This window comes from Oncorhynchus mykiss, chromosome 28, assembly GCF_013265735.2.
Source record: "Oncorhynchus mykiss isolate Arlee chromosome 28, USDA_OmykA_1.1, whole genome shotgun sequence".
NCBI classification, from domain to species: Eukaryota; Metazoa; Chordata; class Actinopteri; order Salmoniformes; family Salmonidae; genus Oncorhynchus; species Oncorhynchus mykiss.
Window position 1 is genome coordinate 29,651,841 of NC_048592.1, and position 20,980 is coordinate 29,672,820.

Genomic DNA, 20,980 nt, shown 5'->3' on the forward strand with positions numbered 1-20,980 from the left:
TTTCACAGATTCTCGATTGGATTCAGGTCTGGACTTTGACTTGGCCATTCTAACACCTGGATATGTTTATTTTTGAACCATTCCATTGTAGATTTTGCTTTATGTTTTGGATCATTGTCTTGTTGGAAGACAAATCTCCGTCCCAGTCTCAGGTCTTTTGCAGACTCCATCAGGTTTTCTTCCAGAATGGTCCTGTATTTGGCTCCATCCATCTTCCCATCAATTTGAACCATCTTCCCTGTCCCTGCTGAAGAAAAGCAGGCCCAAACCATGATGCTGCCACCACCATGTTTGACAGTGGGGATGGTGTGTTCAGGGTGATGAGCTGTGTTGCTTTTACGCCAAACATAACATTTTGCATTGTTGCCAAAAAGTTCAATTTTGGTTTCATCTGACCAGAGCACCTTCTTCCACATGTTTGGTGTGTCTCCCAGGTGGCTTGTGGCAAACTTTAAACGACACTTTTTCTGGATATCTTTAAGAAATGGCTTTCTTCTTGCCACTCTTCCATAAAGGCCAGATTTGTGCAATATACGACTGATTGTTGTCCTATGGACAGAGTCTCCCACCTCAACTGTAGATCTCTGCAGTTCATCCAGAGTGATCATGGGCCTCTTGGCTGCATCTCTGATCAGTCTTGTCCTTGTATGAGCTGAAAGTTTAGAGGGACGGCCAGGTCTTGGTAGATTTGCAGTGGTCTGATACTCCTTCCATTTCAATATTATCGCTTGCACAGTGCTCCTTGGGATGTTTAAAGCTTGGGAAATCTTTTTGTATCCAAATCCGGCTTTAAACTTCTTCACAACAGTATCTCGGACCTGCCTGGTGTGTTCCTTGTTCTTCATGATGCTCTCTGCGCTTTTAACGGACCTCTGAGACTATCACAGTGCAGGTGCATTTATACGGAGACTTGATTACACACAGGTGGATTGTATTTATCATCATTAGTCATTTAGGTCAACATTGGATCATTCAGAGATCCTCACTGAACTTCTGGAGAGAGTTTGCTGCACTGAAAGTAAAGGGGCTGAATAATTTTGCACGCCCAATTTTTCAGTTTTTGATATGTTAAAAAAGTTTGAAATATCCAATAAATGTCGTTCCACTTCATGATTGTGTCCCACTTGTTGTTGATTCTTCACAAAAAAATACAGTTTTATATCTTTATGTTTGAAGCCTGAAATGTGGCAAAAGGTCGCAAAGTTCAAGGGGGCCGAATACTTTCGCAAGGCACTGTAGATCCCAGATCTAGGTTCAGCTTACCCTTACCCTTAAGTCGTAATCCAGTATGGATAAGTGAAAAATTGATCTTAAATCAGTGACTAGGGGCAACTTCGTCTGAGGACTACTTAAACAGTAGTAACTGTGAAAGGTGTTGGAGAGAATGTCAAATCCAGAAACAACTCCTAGCCCCTAAGCCCTTACCCCTAGGCACAAGTGTGTAGGAGGTAGGTACAGTGAATGTAGAAATATAACATTCAAATGTTTCTTTGTTTGGGGTTTTCATGTTAACCGTTTGCTGAGAAAGTGTTAAATTGTGTTGATGAGAAAATGTGATAATTAGTATACAAATGTGAAAGTGTATGTTATTGGAAATAGGCAGTTTCGAGCCATCTGTCTCAAAAGCACATCACTCACTCCCAAATATTCTGAAAAGCTGTAGAGTTTGTTGCCAACAGAGACCACTTGCAAAAACAATTTGATGTCCACTTTCACAGTTGCCTCTATCACAATCTGTCTTTACAGTAACTGTCTCTGATCTCTGAAATTAAAATTAAAAGTGCCAAGTCATTCATTACCAGGACCAGAAAGAGTATTTAGGCTGTGTCCTCTTGGTTGAAAGCTCTCATTAATGGTGCCACACAATGCAATTTATTCTGATTCCAGTATCAAATGGCAATTATGTTCCCCTAATCTCTCTTACCTTCTTGTTCCTTATCTGTAGGCCAATTATCTACAAAAACTGCCCTGAACAATCGTGACCTGAGGGAAAACACGGTGCACTTTTTGCATCATCTGTCAATACACTAATGTCTATCTCTATTTTCTACTACTTTTCTCTTCTCCTCCTGGGAGCTCAGGTGTTTCGGGGAGGACATATGCATCTCCATCCCAGACATTAAGGCTTTAGTAATGGTCCTGCCACCCAGCGAGCCACGGATCACCATCGCTGGTTCAGATCAACTCGTCAGGCCTGCCGCCGACCTGCGTGGAGCCATGGGCGTGGCACCCTTCAAGGAGCTGCGCATCACCAGCACTGTAACCAAGGGTGACGGTGTGCCATTCAGCGCAGGTGGATGAGGGGCCGGATACCGTGGATACATGTTGATCAGCATGATGTGATCCCAAGTAGTCAAGTTGTAAAAGCGTGTGTTTGTGCATCCATGTCTGTGTTTGATTTTGTGTGCGTTTGTGTGTATGTGTGTAGTCTACAGGCCTGGTGTTCTGGAGGCGATGCACAACCTGGATTACTGTGATGTCCTGGTGATCGGAGAGGAGCTCAACCCGGAGCAAGAGAGTCTGGAGATTCACCACAGCTCTCTAATGGGGAAACACCTGGACGCCACGAACTCCACCTCAGGAATATCCATATATGGTACGTGTAGTTGAAGTCGGAAGTTTACATACACCTTAGCCAAATACATTTTCACAATTCCTGACATTTAATCAGAGTAAAACATCCCTGTCTTAGGTCAGTTAGGATCACCACTTTATTTTAAGAATGTGAAATGTCAGAATAATAGTAGAGTGATTATTTCTGCTTTTATTTATTTCATCACATTCCCAGTGGGTCAGAAGTTTACATACACTCAATTTGGTAGCATTGCCTTTAAATTGTTTAACTTAGGTGAAACGTTTCGGGTAGCTTTCCACAAGCTTCCCACAATAAGTTGGGTGAATTTTGGCCCATTCCTCCTCACAGAGCTGGTGTAACGGAGTCAGGTTTGTAAGCCTCCTTGCTCGCACACGCTTTTTCAGTTCTGCCCACAAATTTTCTATGGGATTGAGGTCAAGATATTTATATTAGTGTCTTGAGAAAAACACTGGGCCCAGTGCTGAGCCCTGGGGGACACCATCTATATTTGGTTGGGAACACCAGGAACACCCTTGGTAATAATGCCTTTTCTCCTGTCTTTTTCCCTAGGTGTGGACTCCATGGCCCATTATGAGGAGGCCCTCAGGCAGGTGCGCTACAGGAACTGGCGCCCGGCGACCCTGAGTAACAGGAGGTTCAGGCTCACCTGCTCTGAGCTCAATGGACGCTACACCAGTAATGAGTTTAACTTGGAGGTCAGGGATGAAACTTTTTCTCTTTTCTACTTCACCCCCACTCACACATTCTATTCTCTCATATTTCCACCACTGCCTCTCTTCTGTCTTCATACCTATTTTAACACCTCTCTCTCCTTTTCTCACACTCCTGAACACTCTTTCTCGCCACATTTCTGCACCATCACTTATCACCCAGCCCCATTTACCCTTTATCCCTGTCTGTCTTTGTCTGCATCAGTGTCATCTCCATACTGACTGATATGTTCTTTGTCCCGCCCTCAGGTTAGCCTCGTTCACAACGCAGCACCCGTAGAGCATGTCAATCACATGGCTGTCCAATCCCAGTACATGCGGTCAGTGCATCATCCACTGATGGTGCACTCTGTCAATTCCCACATCTCAGGTAAGGCACCCAGCAGTTCGCACGCACACACACACACACACACGGTGAAGACCTGAGGGTGTGTTTGGTTGAACTGGAGGGGGATCCAGATTAGGCTAAGCCTTCAGATCATACAGACACATGCTGTCTCTGTCTCCCTCTCTCAGGGTCACACACAGGCAAACACACACACACATACACAGGACTGAGTGATCCTCCCAAGGGTAGGGAGGACAGAGCACATGGCAGAGGAACTGGGAATCTCTGCCCTATTGTGTACAGAGAGAACCGAGTGTAGAGACACAACTCAATGGAAAGAATGTGGCAGCAGATTTCTACGGTTTTACCACAAGAACAGAAAGCCAGTCCCTCCATACTTTTTTTTATATTACATTAATAATACTAATATACACTACTTTCAATGTAATGAAACAGTGAAGTGATTTTGTAATTTCAGATGAACTTATCTTTTAAACACATTTCTCCCCCCACAGGCACCCCTCCAGCTGCCACAGTCGTGGTAGTGATCTGTATCGCCGCCCTGGTGTGTATAGTGGTGCTAGGCATCTACAGGCTCCACAGTACCCACCAGGACAGCTCCAAGAGTGAGGAGGATGAAGCCAAGGACCCAGAGATGGACTGGGACGACTCCACCCTCACCATCACAGTCAACCCTATGGAGGTGAGAGGACATTACACAAAGGAATTCCCAGAGAAGGCATTGTCAACTAAAATCAATTCAAAGGCACTTGTGAAAATCTGAATTGTTGAGACCTATTGAATTGACTGAATATGTGAAGGGGTTGAATGATTGATTAGGCCTACTCTAGGTCTAGTGGATTGGCTAGGGGTTGAATGATTGATTAGGCCTACTCTAGGTCTAGTGGATTGGCTAGGGGTTGAATGATTGATTAGGCCTACTCTAGGTCTAGTGGAATGGCTAGGGGTTGAATGATTGATTAGGCCTACTCTAGGTCTAGTGGAATGGCTAGGGGTTGAATGATTGATTAGGCCTACTCTAGGTCTAGTGGAATGGCTAGGGGTTGAATGATTGATTAGGCCTACTCTAGGTCTAGTGGAATGGCTAGGGGTTGAATGATTGATTAGGCCTACTCTAGGTCTAGTGGAATGGCTAGGGGTTGAATGATTGATTAGGCCTACTCTAGGTCTAGTGGAATGGCTAGGGGTTGAATGATTGATTAGGCCTACTATTGGTCTAGTGGAATGGCTAGGGGTTGAATGATTGATTAGGCCTACTATTGGTCTAGTGGAATGGCTAGGGGTTGAATGATTGATTAGGCCTACTCTAGGTCTAGTGGATTGGCTAGGGGTTGAATGATTGATTAGGCCTACTCTAGGTCTAGTGGAATGGCTAGGGGTTGAATGATTGATTAGGCCTACTCTAGGTCTAGTGGAATGGCTAGGGGTTGAATGATTGATTAGGCCTACTCTAGGTCTAGTGGAATGGCTAGGGGTTGAATGATTGATTAGGCCTACTATTGGTCTAGTGGAATGGCTAGGGGTTGAATGATTGATTAGGCCTACTATTGGTCTAGTGGAATGGCTAGGGGTTGATGTGTTTCATTACATTTATTACGTCAAACCTGTTTTGGTATTATATTTAGGGTTTGGGTTTTGTAGCAAGGACATTATTTTTGTCCATTGATAAGTTATATTATCAATTATTTCTGATCTATAGCTTTTAAGTGTTCAGGTAGGCCTCCGCACAACAACAAACATATAAATAGGAGGGGTGCTCGACAACAATGACAGAAATTCAACCATGGCTTGCCAAGAAAAAACTGTCAAAGACTAATTCAAGGTGTTGGTGATTGGTGAGAAGTAAGCATTGGTTTGAAGCCGAAAAATAAAGTAAATTCAAGTGAGCACCACAATGCCTATTCCACCCATGCTCTACCAAGGTTTTCCAGCACCACAATGCCTATTCCACCCATGCTCTACCAAGGTTTTCCAGCACCACAATGCCTATTCCACCCATGCTCTTCCAAGGTTTTCCAGCACACAGCTTTGACCTACTACAGTAGCTATGTCGGTCTATTGTACTTCAAACAATGTGTATGCAAGTTGCTTAGGATTCAAACCTTCTTAAACAGTAAGTTTCTAGCTCATTAACAAAGCTCTGTCAAATTGGTTGTTGATCATTGCTAGACAGCCATTTTCAAGTTTTGCCATAGATCTTCAAGTAGATTAAAACTGTACCTCGGCCACTCAGGAACATTCACTGTCTTCTTGGTAAACAACTCCAGTGTAGATTTGGCCTTATGTTTTAGGTAATTGTTCTGCTGAAAGGTGAATTAATCTCCCAGTGTCTGGTGGAAAGCAGAGAGAACCAGGTTTTCCTCTAGGATTTTGCCTGTGCTTATCTCCATTCCACTTCTTTTTTAATCCTGAAAAATGACCCAGTCCTTAACGATTATAAGCATACCCATAACATGATACAGCCACCACTATGCTTGAAAATATGGAAAGTGGTACTCAGTAATGTGTTGTATTGGATTTGCCCCAAACATAACACTTTGTATTCAGGACAAAAGGTGAATTGCTTTGCCACATTTTTTGCAGTATTACTTTAGTGCAAACAGGATGCATGTTTTGGAATATTTTTATTCTGTACAGGCTTCCTTCCACTCTTACTTTCTCCTATCGCAGACATTGAATTCTGTAAATGTTTTAAAGTCACCATTTACCAATAGGTGCGAGGCATAAAAAAAACTCCCTGGCCTTTGTGTTTGAAACTCACTGCTCGACTGAGGGACCTTACAGGTCATTAATTGTATTTGGGGTACAGAGAGTCATTCAAAAAATCCATGCAATTTATGAAGCACATTTTTACTCCTGAACTTATTTAGGCTTGCCATAACAAAGGGGTTGAATACTTACTGACTGAAGACATTTCAGCTTTTCATTTTTAATTAATTGGTAAAAAAAAAAATGTCAGTGGTAAAAATTCAACAATCTAAATGTAATCCATTTAAAATTCCTTCTGTAACACAAATATTTGGTTGTCTGTGAAAGCAGCGGTACAGAGACCCTAAAACATGTAGGGTAATTATTATTCACTTTCTATTACCCTAAATCTTAGGATCCATGGTGTCTAAGATTGTTCCTATTATTATTTTGTGCTATTATTTGCCATTCACCTTGAATCATGTTATTTACATTGCTGTGTCTCAGTAAACCACTAGGCTATAAATAGGAGCTAAGTGCAATGCAGGTAACACTGAGGAAGATGTCAGCTTGACATCATGTCATTCACCTGTACTTCTCATCCTGAACAATGGATTCAAGTGAGCAAAAATAAATAAATCTCTACCATTTTCGTTGAGTGCCCCAACTCTCTGCCTTGAATGAGTCATTTTGGATGTTTTTACAGACACGCCCTTATATTACAGTATTTTTAAAGTGTGTTCCACTGTGTTCTTTCCCGTAGAACGTCAGAGAGCCTCAGACGGTGGAGGAGGAGGTAAATGAGGAAGAGGAAGATGAACAGGCAGGCGACATCACGAGTGCAGAGTCTGATGACAGTGATGAAACAGAGGAAGAGGAGGACGACGAGAAGGAAGTGAAGGAGAGCAAGCTGAAGAGCAAGCTGGAATGGGATAGCTCTTCGATAACATATTAATCTTTCACGCATGCGGACATGCACATACACACACACACACTTACATATACAGAATTTGCTGAGTCAGTCAATCAGTTGTGAAAACAGCTACCCATCAAGTTTGCCACTGTCCAATGTTTTATGTCCAATGTCGCTCTCTTCTGGTCAAAATAAGGCATTACACACAAAAGGTTTCATTGTTTTCTGACTAACCAGTGGAGCTTATTTTCTCATATTTTGGTGTAACTACTTGTTCCTATTTAAAACCATCATTGACAACACAATAGGTAGGGCCAATTGAAAATTCAGTTGCATAAGCACATTTCCACCTTATATCCAATGGCTCGTTCATCTGTGTTTCATTATTTCTGGGTTTGGACACGAAACATTGGACAGCACATTTTCCTCTTATCTTCCTCAATTGCTGTTGAGTTACTAATACAAAAAGATCGTTGAATGCATTCATTGTAAATACCTTCTTTTGCATTAATACAAAATTATGCATTTCTTTGGATTTTGAGATTGTATTTCATTCATTTGAAATCTTGGAAATATATTTGAGGTCTTCTGAAAAACGGACTTACAAATTATCATTAGCATATTTAATTTATTTAAGGTATTTTAAGAGCCAATGTATTTACAAAACTAATTTTGAACATTTTTGATAGTCTCATTTTTCTTTGTCTGCCTGGTTCATGTTCTTGGACATATGAAACCAAGAGAAGTTCCTGTATGTTTTTATAAATCCCTCGTGAATATAGCAAGTAGTGTAGCTGAACTATCATTCACCTTGGGCCTGGTTCAATCCGTGGCGTTGAAGACCTGCGCTTCAACACGCAACATATGTAAAGGCAATGTTCGCAGAGTTTGCATTCAACGCTGCATAGGATGGCTCAATTACCTTTACCAATCGCACTATAGCGCAGATCTTCAGCGCTACGGATTGAATCGAGCCCCTTGTCTCCCACCTACCTCTCCTCAAACTGTATGTTTAAACTTGCTTGCATCAGAGGCAGGGCATTTTGAGTAGTTGAGTTTCTCCTAACCACAGATCTAGGATCAGCTTACCCTCCTTCACCTAACTTTAACCGTTAGAAAGGAAAATGCAAAACTGACCTTAGATCAGCACTCATGGTCATGCCTCTATCTGTATTTGCCGTTGACTTGTGTCCATCTACTTCTTAGGCTGAGATGAGGGCCTGAGAATAGACACTTAACAGGATAGTTAACCCCATAATAAAGTTTGTCCGTTGTTTTTATACATCAAAAGTGGTATAAAGTCCATAAGTTGTGTAAATGTTTCATGCCATGTGTTGTTTAAAACAAGGAGTATGGGTCTGACAGATCATTTTGGGGTGAACTATCCCTTTAGTCACCACCTGGGGGCAACATCATACAAAATCCCTATTCTCGGTTTGACAGGTTGGCATTTTTAGCCTGGGCAGAGACAATTTATCACATTCTCTTTGGCTGTCTTTACACAGGCAGCCCATTTTTGGGGACACAACCAAATTCACATAGAAATATGAGTTATGGAGCTGTCATTCATTGAAAGCAAGTCTAAGAAGTGGTAGTTCAGTTCTATGTGCACTTTTTCTATGCTTCCCGTTCTTAAGTTTTGTTTTTGCATCTTTTGCTTGTGGTTTTGTACACCAGCTTCAAACAGCTGAAAATACGATATGTTTGGTTATGGAAAATACATTTCAAAGCGGTTTAGATGGTAAAATGATTCTCTTCACAATGAAATTAGGCACATTTTAGAAACCAGGAAATGGAGCAATTTCTGCACATGGCACCTTTCAACACTTGTGGAATTTCTGTGTTAAATCATTGTATATATATTGATTGGTATTTTGACCAATCAGATCAGCTCTGAAAAATATCTGATATGAAAAGATATGATTGGTCAAATGACCAATTAGTGGAAAACCCCAAAATGGGCTGCCTGGGTGCATCTCAAAGGGCTGAATTGTCTTCTTCACCTTGTCTCCTTTCCTTCACATGTCCATCGAAAACACCGGTAAGGTGAAAGCAAACTGATGGGTTCCATTGCCTACCCAAATTTTGCTTTCACCAGCTCACTTCATGTCCATACAGATTAAGGAAAGGAGACAAAGAGAGGAATCCACTTCTGACTATTGAGATACCCTCTCATGTTGTTGTTGTTCTATGATAAACCACCTCTGTCAGGAGTGCCACTGTAAGAAACCAGAAACTATTGATCCTCTCATTCTCTGGTGGCCTGTAACAGGGCTGCTGTAGCTGAATCTAGCCAACTCCTTTCTGACCCCTTGATTTTCCCAGAATGCCACTCTAAACTCTGCATCCGTTACATGTTTATGTCTGTAGCAGTGGTTAGAACTCTTCCCCGTCGGCCTTAATGCCTGTGGTTGTGATGTCATCATCGTGAGACGAGCCTTTCCCATTGCCTTGTTTCACCCCATCTTTACACCAAATGTGTCATAGAGGAGTAAAAATAAACTTTTGCATATAAACTGTGTCAAAACAGTTAAAGACAGTTATTTTATATATATGTTTCATTTATTTTTGTTTTTGTAAAGTTTTTTTCTTCTTCTCTTTGGTGGTCACAGCAGCACTTTCTGTACATTGACCAATAAAGACTTGTTTTAGAATCTACAGTATATGTGTCTTCTCTCTATATGTGAGGACAATAATGTGTGATGTCCTGTCTGGCTGCCTCATAACCTAGTACGCCTAGAATTGTATAAGGAATTTGATAGGCTACATTTTACAGTACGACTCTGCTCCAATTTGACTGGAGATAGCTTTATTTGTGACGTACAGGTACAAATTAGAATTGTGCAATAGCAGACCATAAGAGAGTTACAAACGTTGATTTTTTGTGTTAGCAATTAGACATTGTTCTCAGGGGGGGCTAGTTACCCCTTAGTACCCTAATATTGGTGCTAGCAAGCAAGCTAGGTTGAGCTAGGTATCAACAGCCAATTCAATAGGGTTTGGAAAATAGTGCGCTTATATAAAAATGCGATCTTGCGGAGTATTTACATACAGTTCAGTTTTCTCCAAAGTTGGTACCGCTCGTCCCTCGCCCATGAACACATCGCCCACCGGTCCCCCGCTCCTTCATTCTAAAATAATGAATGGGCTTCCGGTCTAAGGCACTGCATCTCAATGCAAGAGGGGTCACTACAGTCCCTGGTTCGAATCCAGACTGTATCACATCCGACCGTGATTGGGAGTCCCATAAGGCGGCGCACAATTGGCACAGCGTTGTCCGGGTTTGGCTGGGGTAGGCTGTCATTGTAAATAAGAATTTGTTCTTAACTGACTTGCCTAGTTAAATAAAGGTTACATTTTAAGTTAAAAATATAAAAAAATTATACTGAATGTGGATCTTGTTTGAAGCTGTAGGCTTTTTCATGAAAAACAGCCTACATAAATAGATGGGCTGCATTTCAATTTCAGCTCAGATTGCCAGCATCTTGTGCATCAACAACTCGCAATGAGAAAATTTTTGCCCATGCTATAGTCTCTCACCTACACTGCCCATCATGTGCCAAAGGCCTCCACAGAATATTCCCTCTCCTCTGTGGCCACTTCACATGTGACCTGTGCATGAGCACCGTTGAAAGGGATTGCTACTGTGAGGACGCGCAGTCACACGGCCAATGCCCAGAGTGCCACAAACTGTTTCCCAACCTACCCTCTTCAGAGTGGGACTTCCCACTGGTAGGACATGTCCTCCAGCACCTGACAGAGCAGAATGATATGGCTGTGAGACAGAGTCAACCAGGGGGGAGGAAGTCCCTTTGTGGTTTGTGCCACATGGGCAGGCGAGCAGTGAAATTCTGCCAGACCTGCGAGCTCAATTACTGCTAGATATTCCTGAAGAACCCTCACACCCGGGGCCCGTACTGTTCTCACGTTTTATTGGCTCCCATTATGGAGCCACTGTTTCAGTGAGGGAACAGGAGATTGCGAGGTGTGTATTCATTTTAAAAATATACATTTTTCACAGCTCAGCACCGATAGCCTTGGCGACGACACCGCTGAGGTTAAAAACAAGGTGACTGGACTAAGAATTACATAATCTCACCTGCTCCAATGTTCTCTTTTCTATGCATGTCTTTCAATGAATCTTTCATAGAAATATTTTTTATTTTCATATACAGTATGGTACAATAAAAAGACATGCATTTCAAAAGTTGCTTATACAGAGAAATACAGGTGAGCACAGTAGTGCATCATCATTCCTGTGAATATCATTATAGTCATGAGAGAAAGCATTCGGCCTATACTAGCAAGCACAATGAGGCAGACGGAAGTTTTACAACAATAAACACAGCCAAAAAAAGGAATGATGAGATCTCAGCCTCATAGATGATGCTTTGTAGGCTACATCTTGAAAAATAATTACATTACAGCTTCTCGGTTGTTTTCATTGTGGCGGGAGCCGCAGCCTAATCGCATCATTACTGATAATGTTAATTAGAAACTCCAAAACCTTGGCCAGACAGCAAATGTTAACAGTCAATTACTGTATCCCCTTGATGGTCGTTGAGGTTAATTGCATTTGTATTAGTGGGCTGTTAAAGCCCAATGATGAGGCACAACCAGTGTTATTATGAAGCATGCTGCCTGCATGGCCAATGGCTTTGTCCTTGTCTTCCTTTTCTAACTAATAACTCATCTCTCAGCCTCACCAATGTAAACGACCATAGACGAGAGATACATCTAAAGTCATTGAGGTAACAGAGATGAAGTCGACCCAAGAGCATACAGTGGGGCAAAAAAGTATTTAGTCAGCCACCAATTGTGCAAGTTCTCCCACTTAAAAAGATGATGGGCCTGTAGTTTTCATCATGGGTACACTTCAACTATGACAGACAAAATTAGAAGGAAAAAAAATCCAGAAAATCACATTGTAGAATTTTTTATTCATTTAATTGTAAATTATGGTGGAAAATAAGTATTTGGTCAATAACAAAAGTTTATCTCAATACTTTGTTATATACCCTTTGTTGGCAATGACAGAGGTCAAACGTTTTCTGTAAGTCTTCACAAGGTTTTCACACACTGTTGCTGGTATTTTGGCCCATTCCTCCATGCAGATCTCCTCTAGAGCAGTGATGTTTTGGGGCTGTTGCTGGGCAACACAGACTTTCAACTCCCTCCAAAGATTTTCTATGGGGTTGAGATCTGGAGACTGGCTAGGCCACTCCAGGACCTTGAAATGCTTCTTACGAAGCCACTCCTTCATTGCCCGGGCGGTGTGTTTGGGATCATTGTCATGCTGAAAGACCCAGCCACGTTTCATCTTCAATGCCCTTGCTGATGGAAGGAGGTTTTCACTCAATCTCACGGTACATGGCCCCATTCATTCTTTCCTTTACACAGATCAGTCGTCCTGGTCCCTTTGCAGAAAAACAGCCCCAAAGCATGATGTTTCCACCCCCATGCTTCACAGTAGGTATGGTGTTCTTTGGATGCAACTCAGCATTCTGTGTCCTCCAAACACGACGAGTTGAGTTTTTACCAAAAAGTTATATTTTGGTTTCATCTGACCATATGACATTCTCCCAATCTTCTTCTGGATCATCCAAATGCTCTCTAGCAAACTTTAGACGGGCCTGGACATGTACTGGCTTAAGCAGGGGGACACGTCTGGCACTGCAGGATTTGAGTCCCTGGCGGCGTAGTGTGTTACTGATGGCAGACTTTGTTACTTTGGTCCCAGCTCTCTGCAGGTCATTCACTAGGTCCCCCTGTGTGGTTCTGGGATTTTTGCTCACCGTTCTTGTGATCATTTTGACCCCACAGGGTGAGATATTGCGTGGAGCCCCAGATCGAGGGAGATTATCAGTGGTCTTGTATGTCTTCCATTTCCTAATAATTGCTCCCACAGTTGATTTCTTCAAACCAAGCTGCTTACCTATTGCAGATTCAGTCTTCCCAGCCTGGTGCAGGGCACCTTTGACAGCTCTTTGGTCTTGGCCATAGTGGAGTTTGGAGTGTGACTGTTTGAGGTTGTGGACAGGTGTCTTTTATACTGATAACAAGTTCAAACAGGTGCCATTAATACAGACAACGAGTGGAGGACAGAGGAGCCTCTTAAAGAAGAAGTTACAGGTCTGTGAGAGCCAGAAATCTTGCTTGTTTGTAGGTGACCAAATACTTATTTTCCACCATAATTTGCAAATAAATTCATGAAAAATCCTACAATGTGATTTTCTGGATTTTGTGTACCTATGATGAAAATTACAGGCCTCTCTCATCTTTTTAAGTGGGAGAATTTGCACAATTGGTGGCTGACTAAATACGTTTTTTGCCCCACTGTATATGTTCCCATAACTCACTGCACAGGTAGTATGAAGTTGAGGGCCTACCAAGACCACAGTTATAGCCAAGTTATCCCTCACAAATGCAAGTGACGCTACAACATCCAAATAAAATACGGTGCATTATGAAAAGTGTTGAGACCTCTTGACTTTTTCCACATTTTGTAACGTTACAGCCTTATTCTAAAATTGTTTAATTTTTTTTTTCCTCTCATCAATCTACACACAATACCCCATAATGACAAAGCAAAAACAGACATTAATACATTCCTGCAAATGTATTAAAAATAAAAAACATAAATATCTCATTTACATAAGTATTCAGACCCTTTACTCAGTACTTTGTTGAAGCAGCTTTGGCAGCGAATACAGCCTCAAGTCTTCTTGGGTATGACGCTACAAGCTTGGCACACCTGTATTTGGGGAGTTTCTCCCATTCTTCTCTGCAGATCCTCTCAAGCTCTTTCAGGTTGGATGGGGAGTGTCGCTGCACAGCTATTTTCAGGTCTCTCCAGAGATGTTTGATCGGTTCATGTCCGGGCTCTGGCTGGGCCACTCAAGGCTACTCCGAGACTTGTGCCGAAGCCACTCCTGCGTTGTCTTGGCTGCTAGCTTAGGTTCGTTGTCCTGTTGGAAGGTGAACCTTTGCCCCAGTCTGAGGTCATGAGCACTCTGGAGCAGGCTTTCATCAAGGATCTCTCTTTACTTGGCTCCGTTCATCTTTCCCTTGATCCTGACTAGTCTCCCAGTCCCTGCCACTGAAAAACATCCTCACAGCATGATGCTCGGCATTCAGGCCAAAGAGTTCAGTCTTGGTTTCATGAGAACAGAGAATCTCGTTTCTCATGGTCAGAGTCCTTTAGGTGCCTTTTGGCAAACTCCAAGCTGACTGTCATGTGCCTTTTACTGAGGAGTGGCTTCCGCCACTACTATAAAGGCCTGATTGGTGGAGTGCTGCATGGATGGTTGTCCTTCTGGAAGGCTCTCCCATCTCCACAGAGGAACTCTGGAGCTCTGTTAGAGTGAGCATCGGGTTCTTGGTCACCAGTTTGGCTAGGCAGCATGGATCTAAGAAGATTCTTGGTGGCTCCAAACTTCTTACATTTAAGAATGATGGAGGCCACTGTGTTCTTGGGGACCTTCAGTTCTTCAAGAAATGTTTTGGTACCTTCCACAGATTTCGAAGCTCTACAGACAATTCCTTCGACCTCATGGCTTGGTTTTTGCTTTGACATGCACTGTCAACTGTGGGACCTTATATAGACAGGTTTGAGCCTTTCCAAATCATGTCCAATAAATTTAATTTACCACAGGTGGACTCCAATCAAGTTGTAGAAACATCTCAAAGATGATCAATGGAAACAGGATGCACCTGAGCTCAATTTCGAGTCTCATAGCAAAGGGTCTGAATACTTACGCAAATAAGGTATTTCTGTTTTTTATTTTTAATAAATCAATTTTAGAATAAGGCTGTAATGTAACAAAATGTGGAAAAAGTTAAGGGGTCTGAATAGTTTTCAAATGCATAATATATCCCTCTTCAGTTCGATTTGTTCCTACCTTTCCCCCCCCCCCCCCCTTTTTTCTTTTTACAGCTCCACACAGACACACAGACTTCTCACTAGCTCCAGTAGACTTCTCACTAGCTCCAGTAGACTTCTCACTAGCTCCAGTAGACTTCTCACTAGCTCCAGTAGACTTCTCACTAGCTCCAGTAGACTTCTCACTAGCTCCAGTAGACTTCTCACTAGCTCCAGTAGACTTCTCACTAGCTCCAGTAGACTTCTCACTAGCTCCAGTAGAATTCTCACTAGCTCCAATAGAATTCTCACTAGCTCCAGTAGACTTCTCACTAGCTCCAGTAGACTTCTCACTAGCTCCAGTAGACTTCTCACTAGCTCCAATAGACTTCTCACTAGCTCCAATAGACTTCTCACTAGCTCCAATAGACTTCTCACTAGCTCCAATAGACTTCTCACTAGATCCAATAGACTTCTCACTAGATCCAATAGACTTCTCACTAGCTCCAATAGACTTCTCACTAGCTCCAATAGACTTCTCACTAGCTCCAATAGACTTCTCACTAGATCCAATAGACTTCTCACTAGCTCCAATAGACTTCTCACTAGTTCCAATAGACTTCTCACTAGCTCCAATAGACTTCTCACTAGATCCAATAGACTTCTTACTAGATCCAATAGACTTGTGTCCACTTGAAAAGTAACACTGGAAAGAACAATTGACTGTTTATAAAAAAGTTCAGTCCAAAGCATTGCCCCAAAGCGATTATATTTCACTATTCCAAGGTCGGCATGCGTAGAATACAAAGATGTACTTACCGAAGAAGGCCAGAAGAGGGAGAGCACTACCTTTCTTGGGCTGGGAGAGGATCCGAGCGCAGTTTTATGTAAACCGTTATAAAAGGCATCCAGTGCTGCCTCTCTCCTCTGGTTTAACGTCACTGCCAGTACAGTATATATCACAGGACCAGTCACAACTTCTAATAGAACTCTATATACAGTTCCCTGATTCCTTGTGTCTGTATCTCTATGTCTCTCGGCCAGTTGATCCATCAATCCATCCGTTTGTGTGTGTGTGTCCTTTCTGTCCTTTCCTGTGCAGGTCCTGTCCCAGGTCTAATCCGTCACATCCGTTCATCCTCCGGGACGGAGCTGCCGTTTATGGGTCACAATTTATTAAGCTATTAACTTTTATGACCATTCCTTCACCATCACACACATGCCTTGAGCCCACGGATAGACCCTGGATGGGTACTGGATGGACACACACAGGCACACACACAGGTGCACAAACACATATATACACAAACACACAAACAGGCACACCCACACACACACATATGCACAAACACACAAGCACACACACAGGCACACACACACACACAAACATACACAAGCACACATATACATACATACACCTGAGCACACAAACACACATTAGCACACACATATATGCACAGACACACACACACTCACTTACAGATACTGCACACACACAGTCCCTCGCCTCATCTGAGGTCATAAAAACAGGGATCTATTACTGAGCTTGAGTGGCCGTGCATGTCATCTACGGGACATAACACACACAAATCACACACCTACTATTCACTACTAAGGGCACTGAGCTGTGTTTGTTTGTGTGTAAATGGTTTTCAGTGGAAATAAATGTGATGTTGATGATTACACAATTCCATAGGCGAAGGTTGGTGTCTTTTAACAGTGTTACCGTAAAAATACACAGATTAAATGAACTGAAATGTTATGTAATTGTGTGTGTGTAAGTGTAGTGCATGTGTATATAACTATGTGTACTTGGTGTGTACATGGTATGTGTGTTTTTACGAGTGTGCATGCGTGTGTTCACTGAAGCAGGGCAGGTTAGATCTCATTAAATTCTCTTCCTGGCAACAAGGGGGATAACCTTATTTGAGATTCTCCAGTGCTGTAAGAGAGAACACATACGCCAAATGCACAGTACATAGTTCCAAACTAAGGTGACTTGTGTGCTGGAGTGTTGGCACGAGAATGCTTTGTTGGTGTGAAATCAGACCAGTGAAAATGTGTCACTGGCACTAGAACACCAATGAAACTGGCATTGAAGTTTTGGAACACACCTCCATATTAAAATAAATGACAACAGTAGTTGCAAAACAATTCCCTTGTCTGTCTGGCTGGCTGTCTGTCCATAGCACAAACACACAGGCACAATCTATCTATCTACAGTATATATCTATCTATCTCTAGCACAAACATATACACACCTCTCAACTTATGAGAACTATTAGTCGTAATAGCAACGCTGTCATCGACACGTGGCATCCCCTCGTTTCCTTGTCATCCTATTTCTTGCCCTTCTCTTACATTCAACATAGTTTCCTTGGCAACCTGGGTTCTCTCCAGTTTGGGGAAGCTGTGTTTATTCAATATGTCTGGTGAGTAATTGTAGGACTTGAGACATTATTGGGTATAGTGACATCACCGACTCTGACAATACTTCCATATTGAGAAATTTTCCAAATAGCAGGTATGTGTCAGTTAAAATGGAAAGAGGGCTAATCAGAAGTAGATATTGTTTAAAAGAGAGGGAGGGGTAAATGGGGTTGACGACTAAAATACATGAACTGGATCGGCAAACAAGGAAAGAGCAAGTGGAGCCCAGACTTTTTGCAGGACACCGTCGAAATAGGTTGACAGTCTCCATCTCTCTCCAGCTCTCTTACCAGTCCTCTTTCCCTGCAGTTCATATCTGTGTTTCTACTCCTCATTAATTGGCCTCTTGAGGAGAAATAAAGTGTATTGAATTGAACATGTCTCTCGTTTCACTTAAAGATATTTCTCACAATTGTAAACACCTCCGGGAGGACTTGTTGCTGGTCTTTCCAACGTCAGTGTGACCAGAGGAGTGGCCAGAGGTCCCCTTGTGTCCTGTCAGAATGTGTGGTCCAGATGTTACACAAAGATTAATTTTAATGAGAACAGCTCAGCCACTGTCAACTGGAATTGAATAGTGTCCAATAACCTTTGGCATTTTACTACAGTTTATGAGCCCTGTATGCAGCTGCTGTTTGTAGGGTCTAAGGTCCCAAGATTTTCCTGTCCATTTCACAACCAGGGAAAACCCAGGGCCTTACTCATGACTGAGGCTGGAATAACCATCCTTCTATTTATATTCCCCAGGGGCGCAACTTTGGTTTTAAAAGTGGGGGGACATAACTTGGAGGGGGGGGTCTGGGTTTCCTCCCATTTTGGGGGGAATCTAAAGCTAATTTTCTGCATTTCTACACAATCTAATATGATCCATGACCCTTCTAGCCGTCTCTATTTAGAACAACATAACAACATTTTTAAATATGTTTAAGTGATTGATAAGGCTGAACTAGATCAATGATAATTCAATAATCAATAGTGTTGCACCTTGAACCAATAGCCTAACATATGAACAACTCTTACAAAGAAAGTACAAAGACCTTTGATGGTCTTTATTAAGATCATCCATATCAAATTTCAGCCAGACGGCCGAGACAGCCCGAGCCGCCTGCACGCCCAACCCCCACCAGCCTAGTCAATAACTCAACTCTCTCCCCAACACAACTTCCTTTCCATCTTTTTTTTTATGTCTCAAGGAAAGATTTGGAAAACAAAGGTTTTATAAAACACACAAACACATGAACACAGAAACAGTACACCCTCCATATAATTAATATCCATGGAGGCTAAGATCACCTCCTCCCAGCTGCCCACTGCACTGGGCTAGGAAACACTGTCACCACCGATAAATCTACGATAATTGAGCATTTTAATAAGCATTTTTCTACGGCTGGCCATTCTTTCCACCTGGCTACCCCTACCCTGGTCAACAGCTCTGCATCCCCAAAAGCAACTGTCCCAAGCCTCCCCATTTCTCCTTCACCCAAATCCAGATAGCTGATGTTCTGAAAGAGCTGCAAAATCTGGACCCCTACAAATCAGCTGGACCCTCTCTTTCTAAAATTACCCGCTGCAATTCTTGCTACCCCTATCACTAGCCTGTTCAACCTCTCTTTCGTATCGTCTGAGATCCCCAAAGATTTGAACGCTGCCGTGGTCATCCCCCTCTTCCAATTAGGTGATACTCTAGACCCAAACTGTTACAGGACTATATCTATCCTACCCTGCCTTTCTAAAGTCTTCGAAGGCCAAGTTAACAAATAGATCACCGACCATTTTGAATCCTACTGTTCCTTCTCCGCTATGCAATCTTGTTTCCGAGCTGGTCATGGGTGCACCTCAGCCACGCTCATGGTCCCAAACGATATCATATCCGCCATCGATAAGGGACAATACTGTGTAGCCGTATTCATCGACCTGGCTAAGGCTTTCGACTCTGTCAATCACCACATTCTTATCGGCACACTCAACAGCCTTGGTTTCTCAAGTGATTGCCTCACCTGGTTCACCAACTAGTTCAGTGTGTAAAATCGTAGGGCCTGTTGTCCGGACCTCTGGCAGTCTCTATGGGGGTGCCACTGGGTTCAATTCTCAGACCGACTCTTTTCTCTGTATTCATCAATGATGTCGCTCTTGCTGCTGGTGATTCTCTGATCCACCTCTACGCAGACAACACCATTCTGTATACTTCTGGCCCATCTTTGGACACTGTGTTATCAAACCTCCAGATGAGCTTCAATGCCATTACAACTCTCCTTCCGTGGCCTCCAATTGCTCTTAAATACAAGTAAAACTAAATGCATGCTCTTCAACCGATCACTGCCCGCACCTGCCCGCCCGACCAGCATCACTACTCTGGACGGTTCTGACTTACAACATGTGGACAACTACAAATACTTAGGTGTCTGGCTAGACTGTAAACTCTCCTTCCAGACTCACATTAAGCATCTCCAATCCAAAATTAAATCTAGAATCAGCTTCCTATTTCGCAACAAAGCATCCTTCACACATGCTGCCAAACATACCCTCGTAAAACTGACTATCCTACCGATCCTTGACTTCGGCGATGTCATTTACAAAATAGCATCCAACACTCTACTCAGCAAATTGGATGTAGTCTATCACAGAGCCATCCGTTTTGTCACCAAAGCCCCAAACACTACCCACCACTGCGACCTGTATGCTCTCGTTGGCTGGTCCTCGCTTCATATTCGTCGCCAAACCCACTGGCTCCAGGTCATCTATAAGTCTTTGCTAGGTAAAGCCCCGCCTTACCTCAGCTCACTGGTCACCATAGCAGCACCCACCCGTAGCATACGCCACCCGTAGCATACACCCACCCGTAGCATACGCTCCAGCAGGTATATTTCACTGGTCACCCCCAAAGCCAACTTCTCTTTTGCTCCTTTGCACCCCAGTATCTCTACTTGCACATTCATCTTCTGCACATCTATCACTCCAGTGTTTAGTTGCTAAATTGTAATTATATGTTGCCACTATGGTCTACTTATTGCCTTACCTCCCTAATCTTACTACATTTGCACACACTGTATGTAGATTTTTCTATTGTGTTATTGACTGTACGTTTGCTTATCCCATGTGTAACTCTGTTAGTGAAGTGAGAACTTGTTCTCAACTGGCCTGCCTGGTTAAATAAAGGTGAAATAAGAAATGAATAATGAATGAATATCATAGTTCTAATAGTACTGTATAGCTCTTTTTACTTGCACACAATACAGCAGGGTCACCCCAACCTCTCTGTGGCGTCCGCATGGTCCTAAAGCACACCGGGGCCATGTTTTGTATCACACTGCAGTTATAAAACTGGGGGAGGGGGGGGGGGGGGGGTCAAGTCCCTCTGCCCAGTAAAAGTTGCACCCCTGCAATTCCCATCCTCCCCAAGGAAAGTCACAATCTCCAGAAGAGATTTGCATCT

General features: G+C 42.7%; 1 protein-coding gene across 1 annotated transcript in view; it reads left to right on the plus strand.

Moving 5' to 3' along the window:
* The window catches only part of LOC110508889 (calsyntenin-2), a 251,433-nt gene extending 241,519 nt beyond the window's left edge, over positions 1-9,914 (plus strand). The window contains exons 12-17 of the mRNA XM_036966206.1: positions 2,082-2,293; positions 2,429-2,596; positions 3,146-3,291; positions 3,556-3,676; positions 4,150-4,337; positions 7,107-9,914. Coding sequence (XP_036822101.1) covers positions 2,082-2,293; positions 2,429-2,596; positions 3,146-3,291; positions 3,556-3,676; positions 4,150-4,337; positions 7,107-7,298 — 1,027 coding nt within the window. The 3' untranslated portion in view covers positions 7,299-9,914. The remainder of the gene's footprint in view (positions 1-2,081; positions 2,294-2,428; positions 2,597-3,145; positions 3,292-3,555; positions 3,677-4,149; positions 4,338-7,106) is intronic.
* Positions 9,915-20,980: the final 11,066 nt, after the last annotated feature.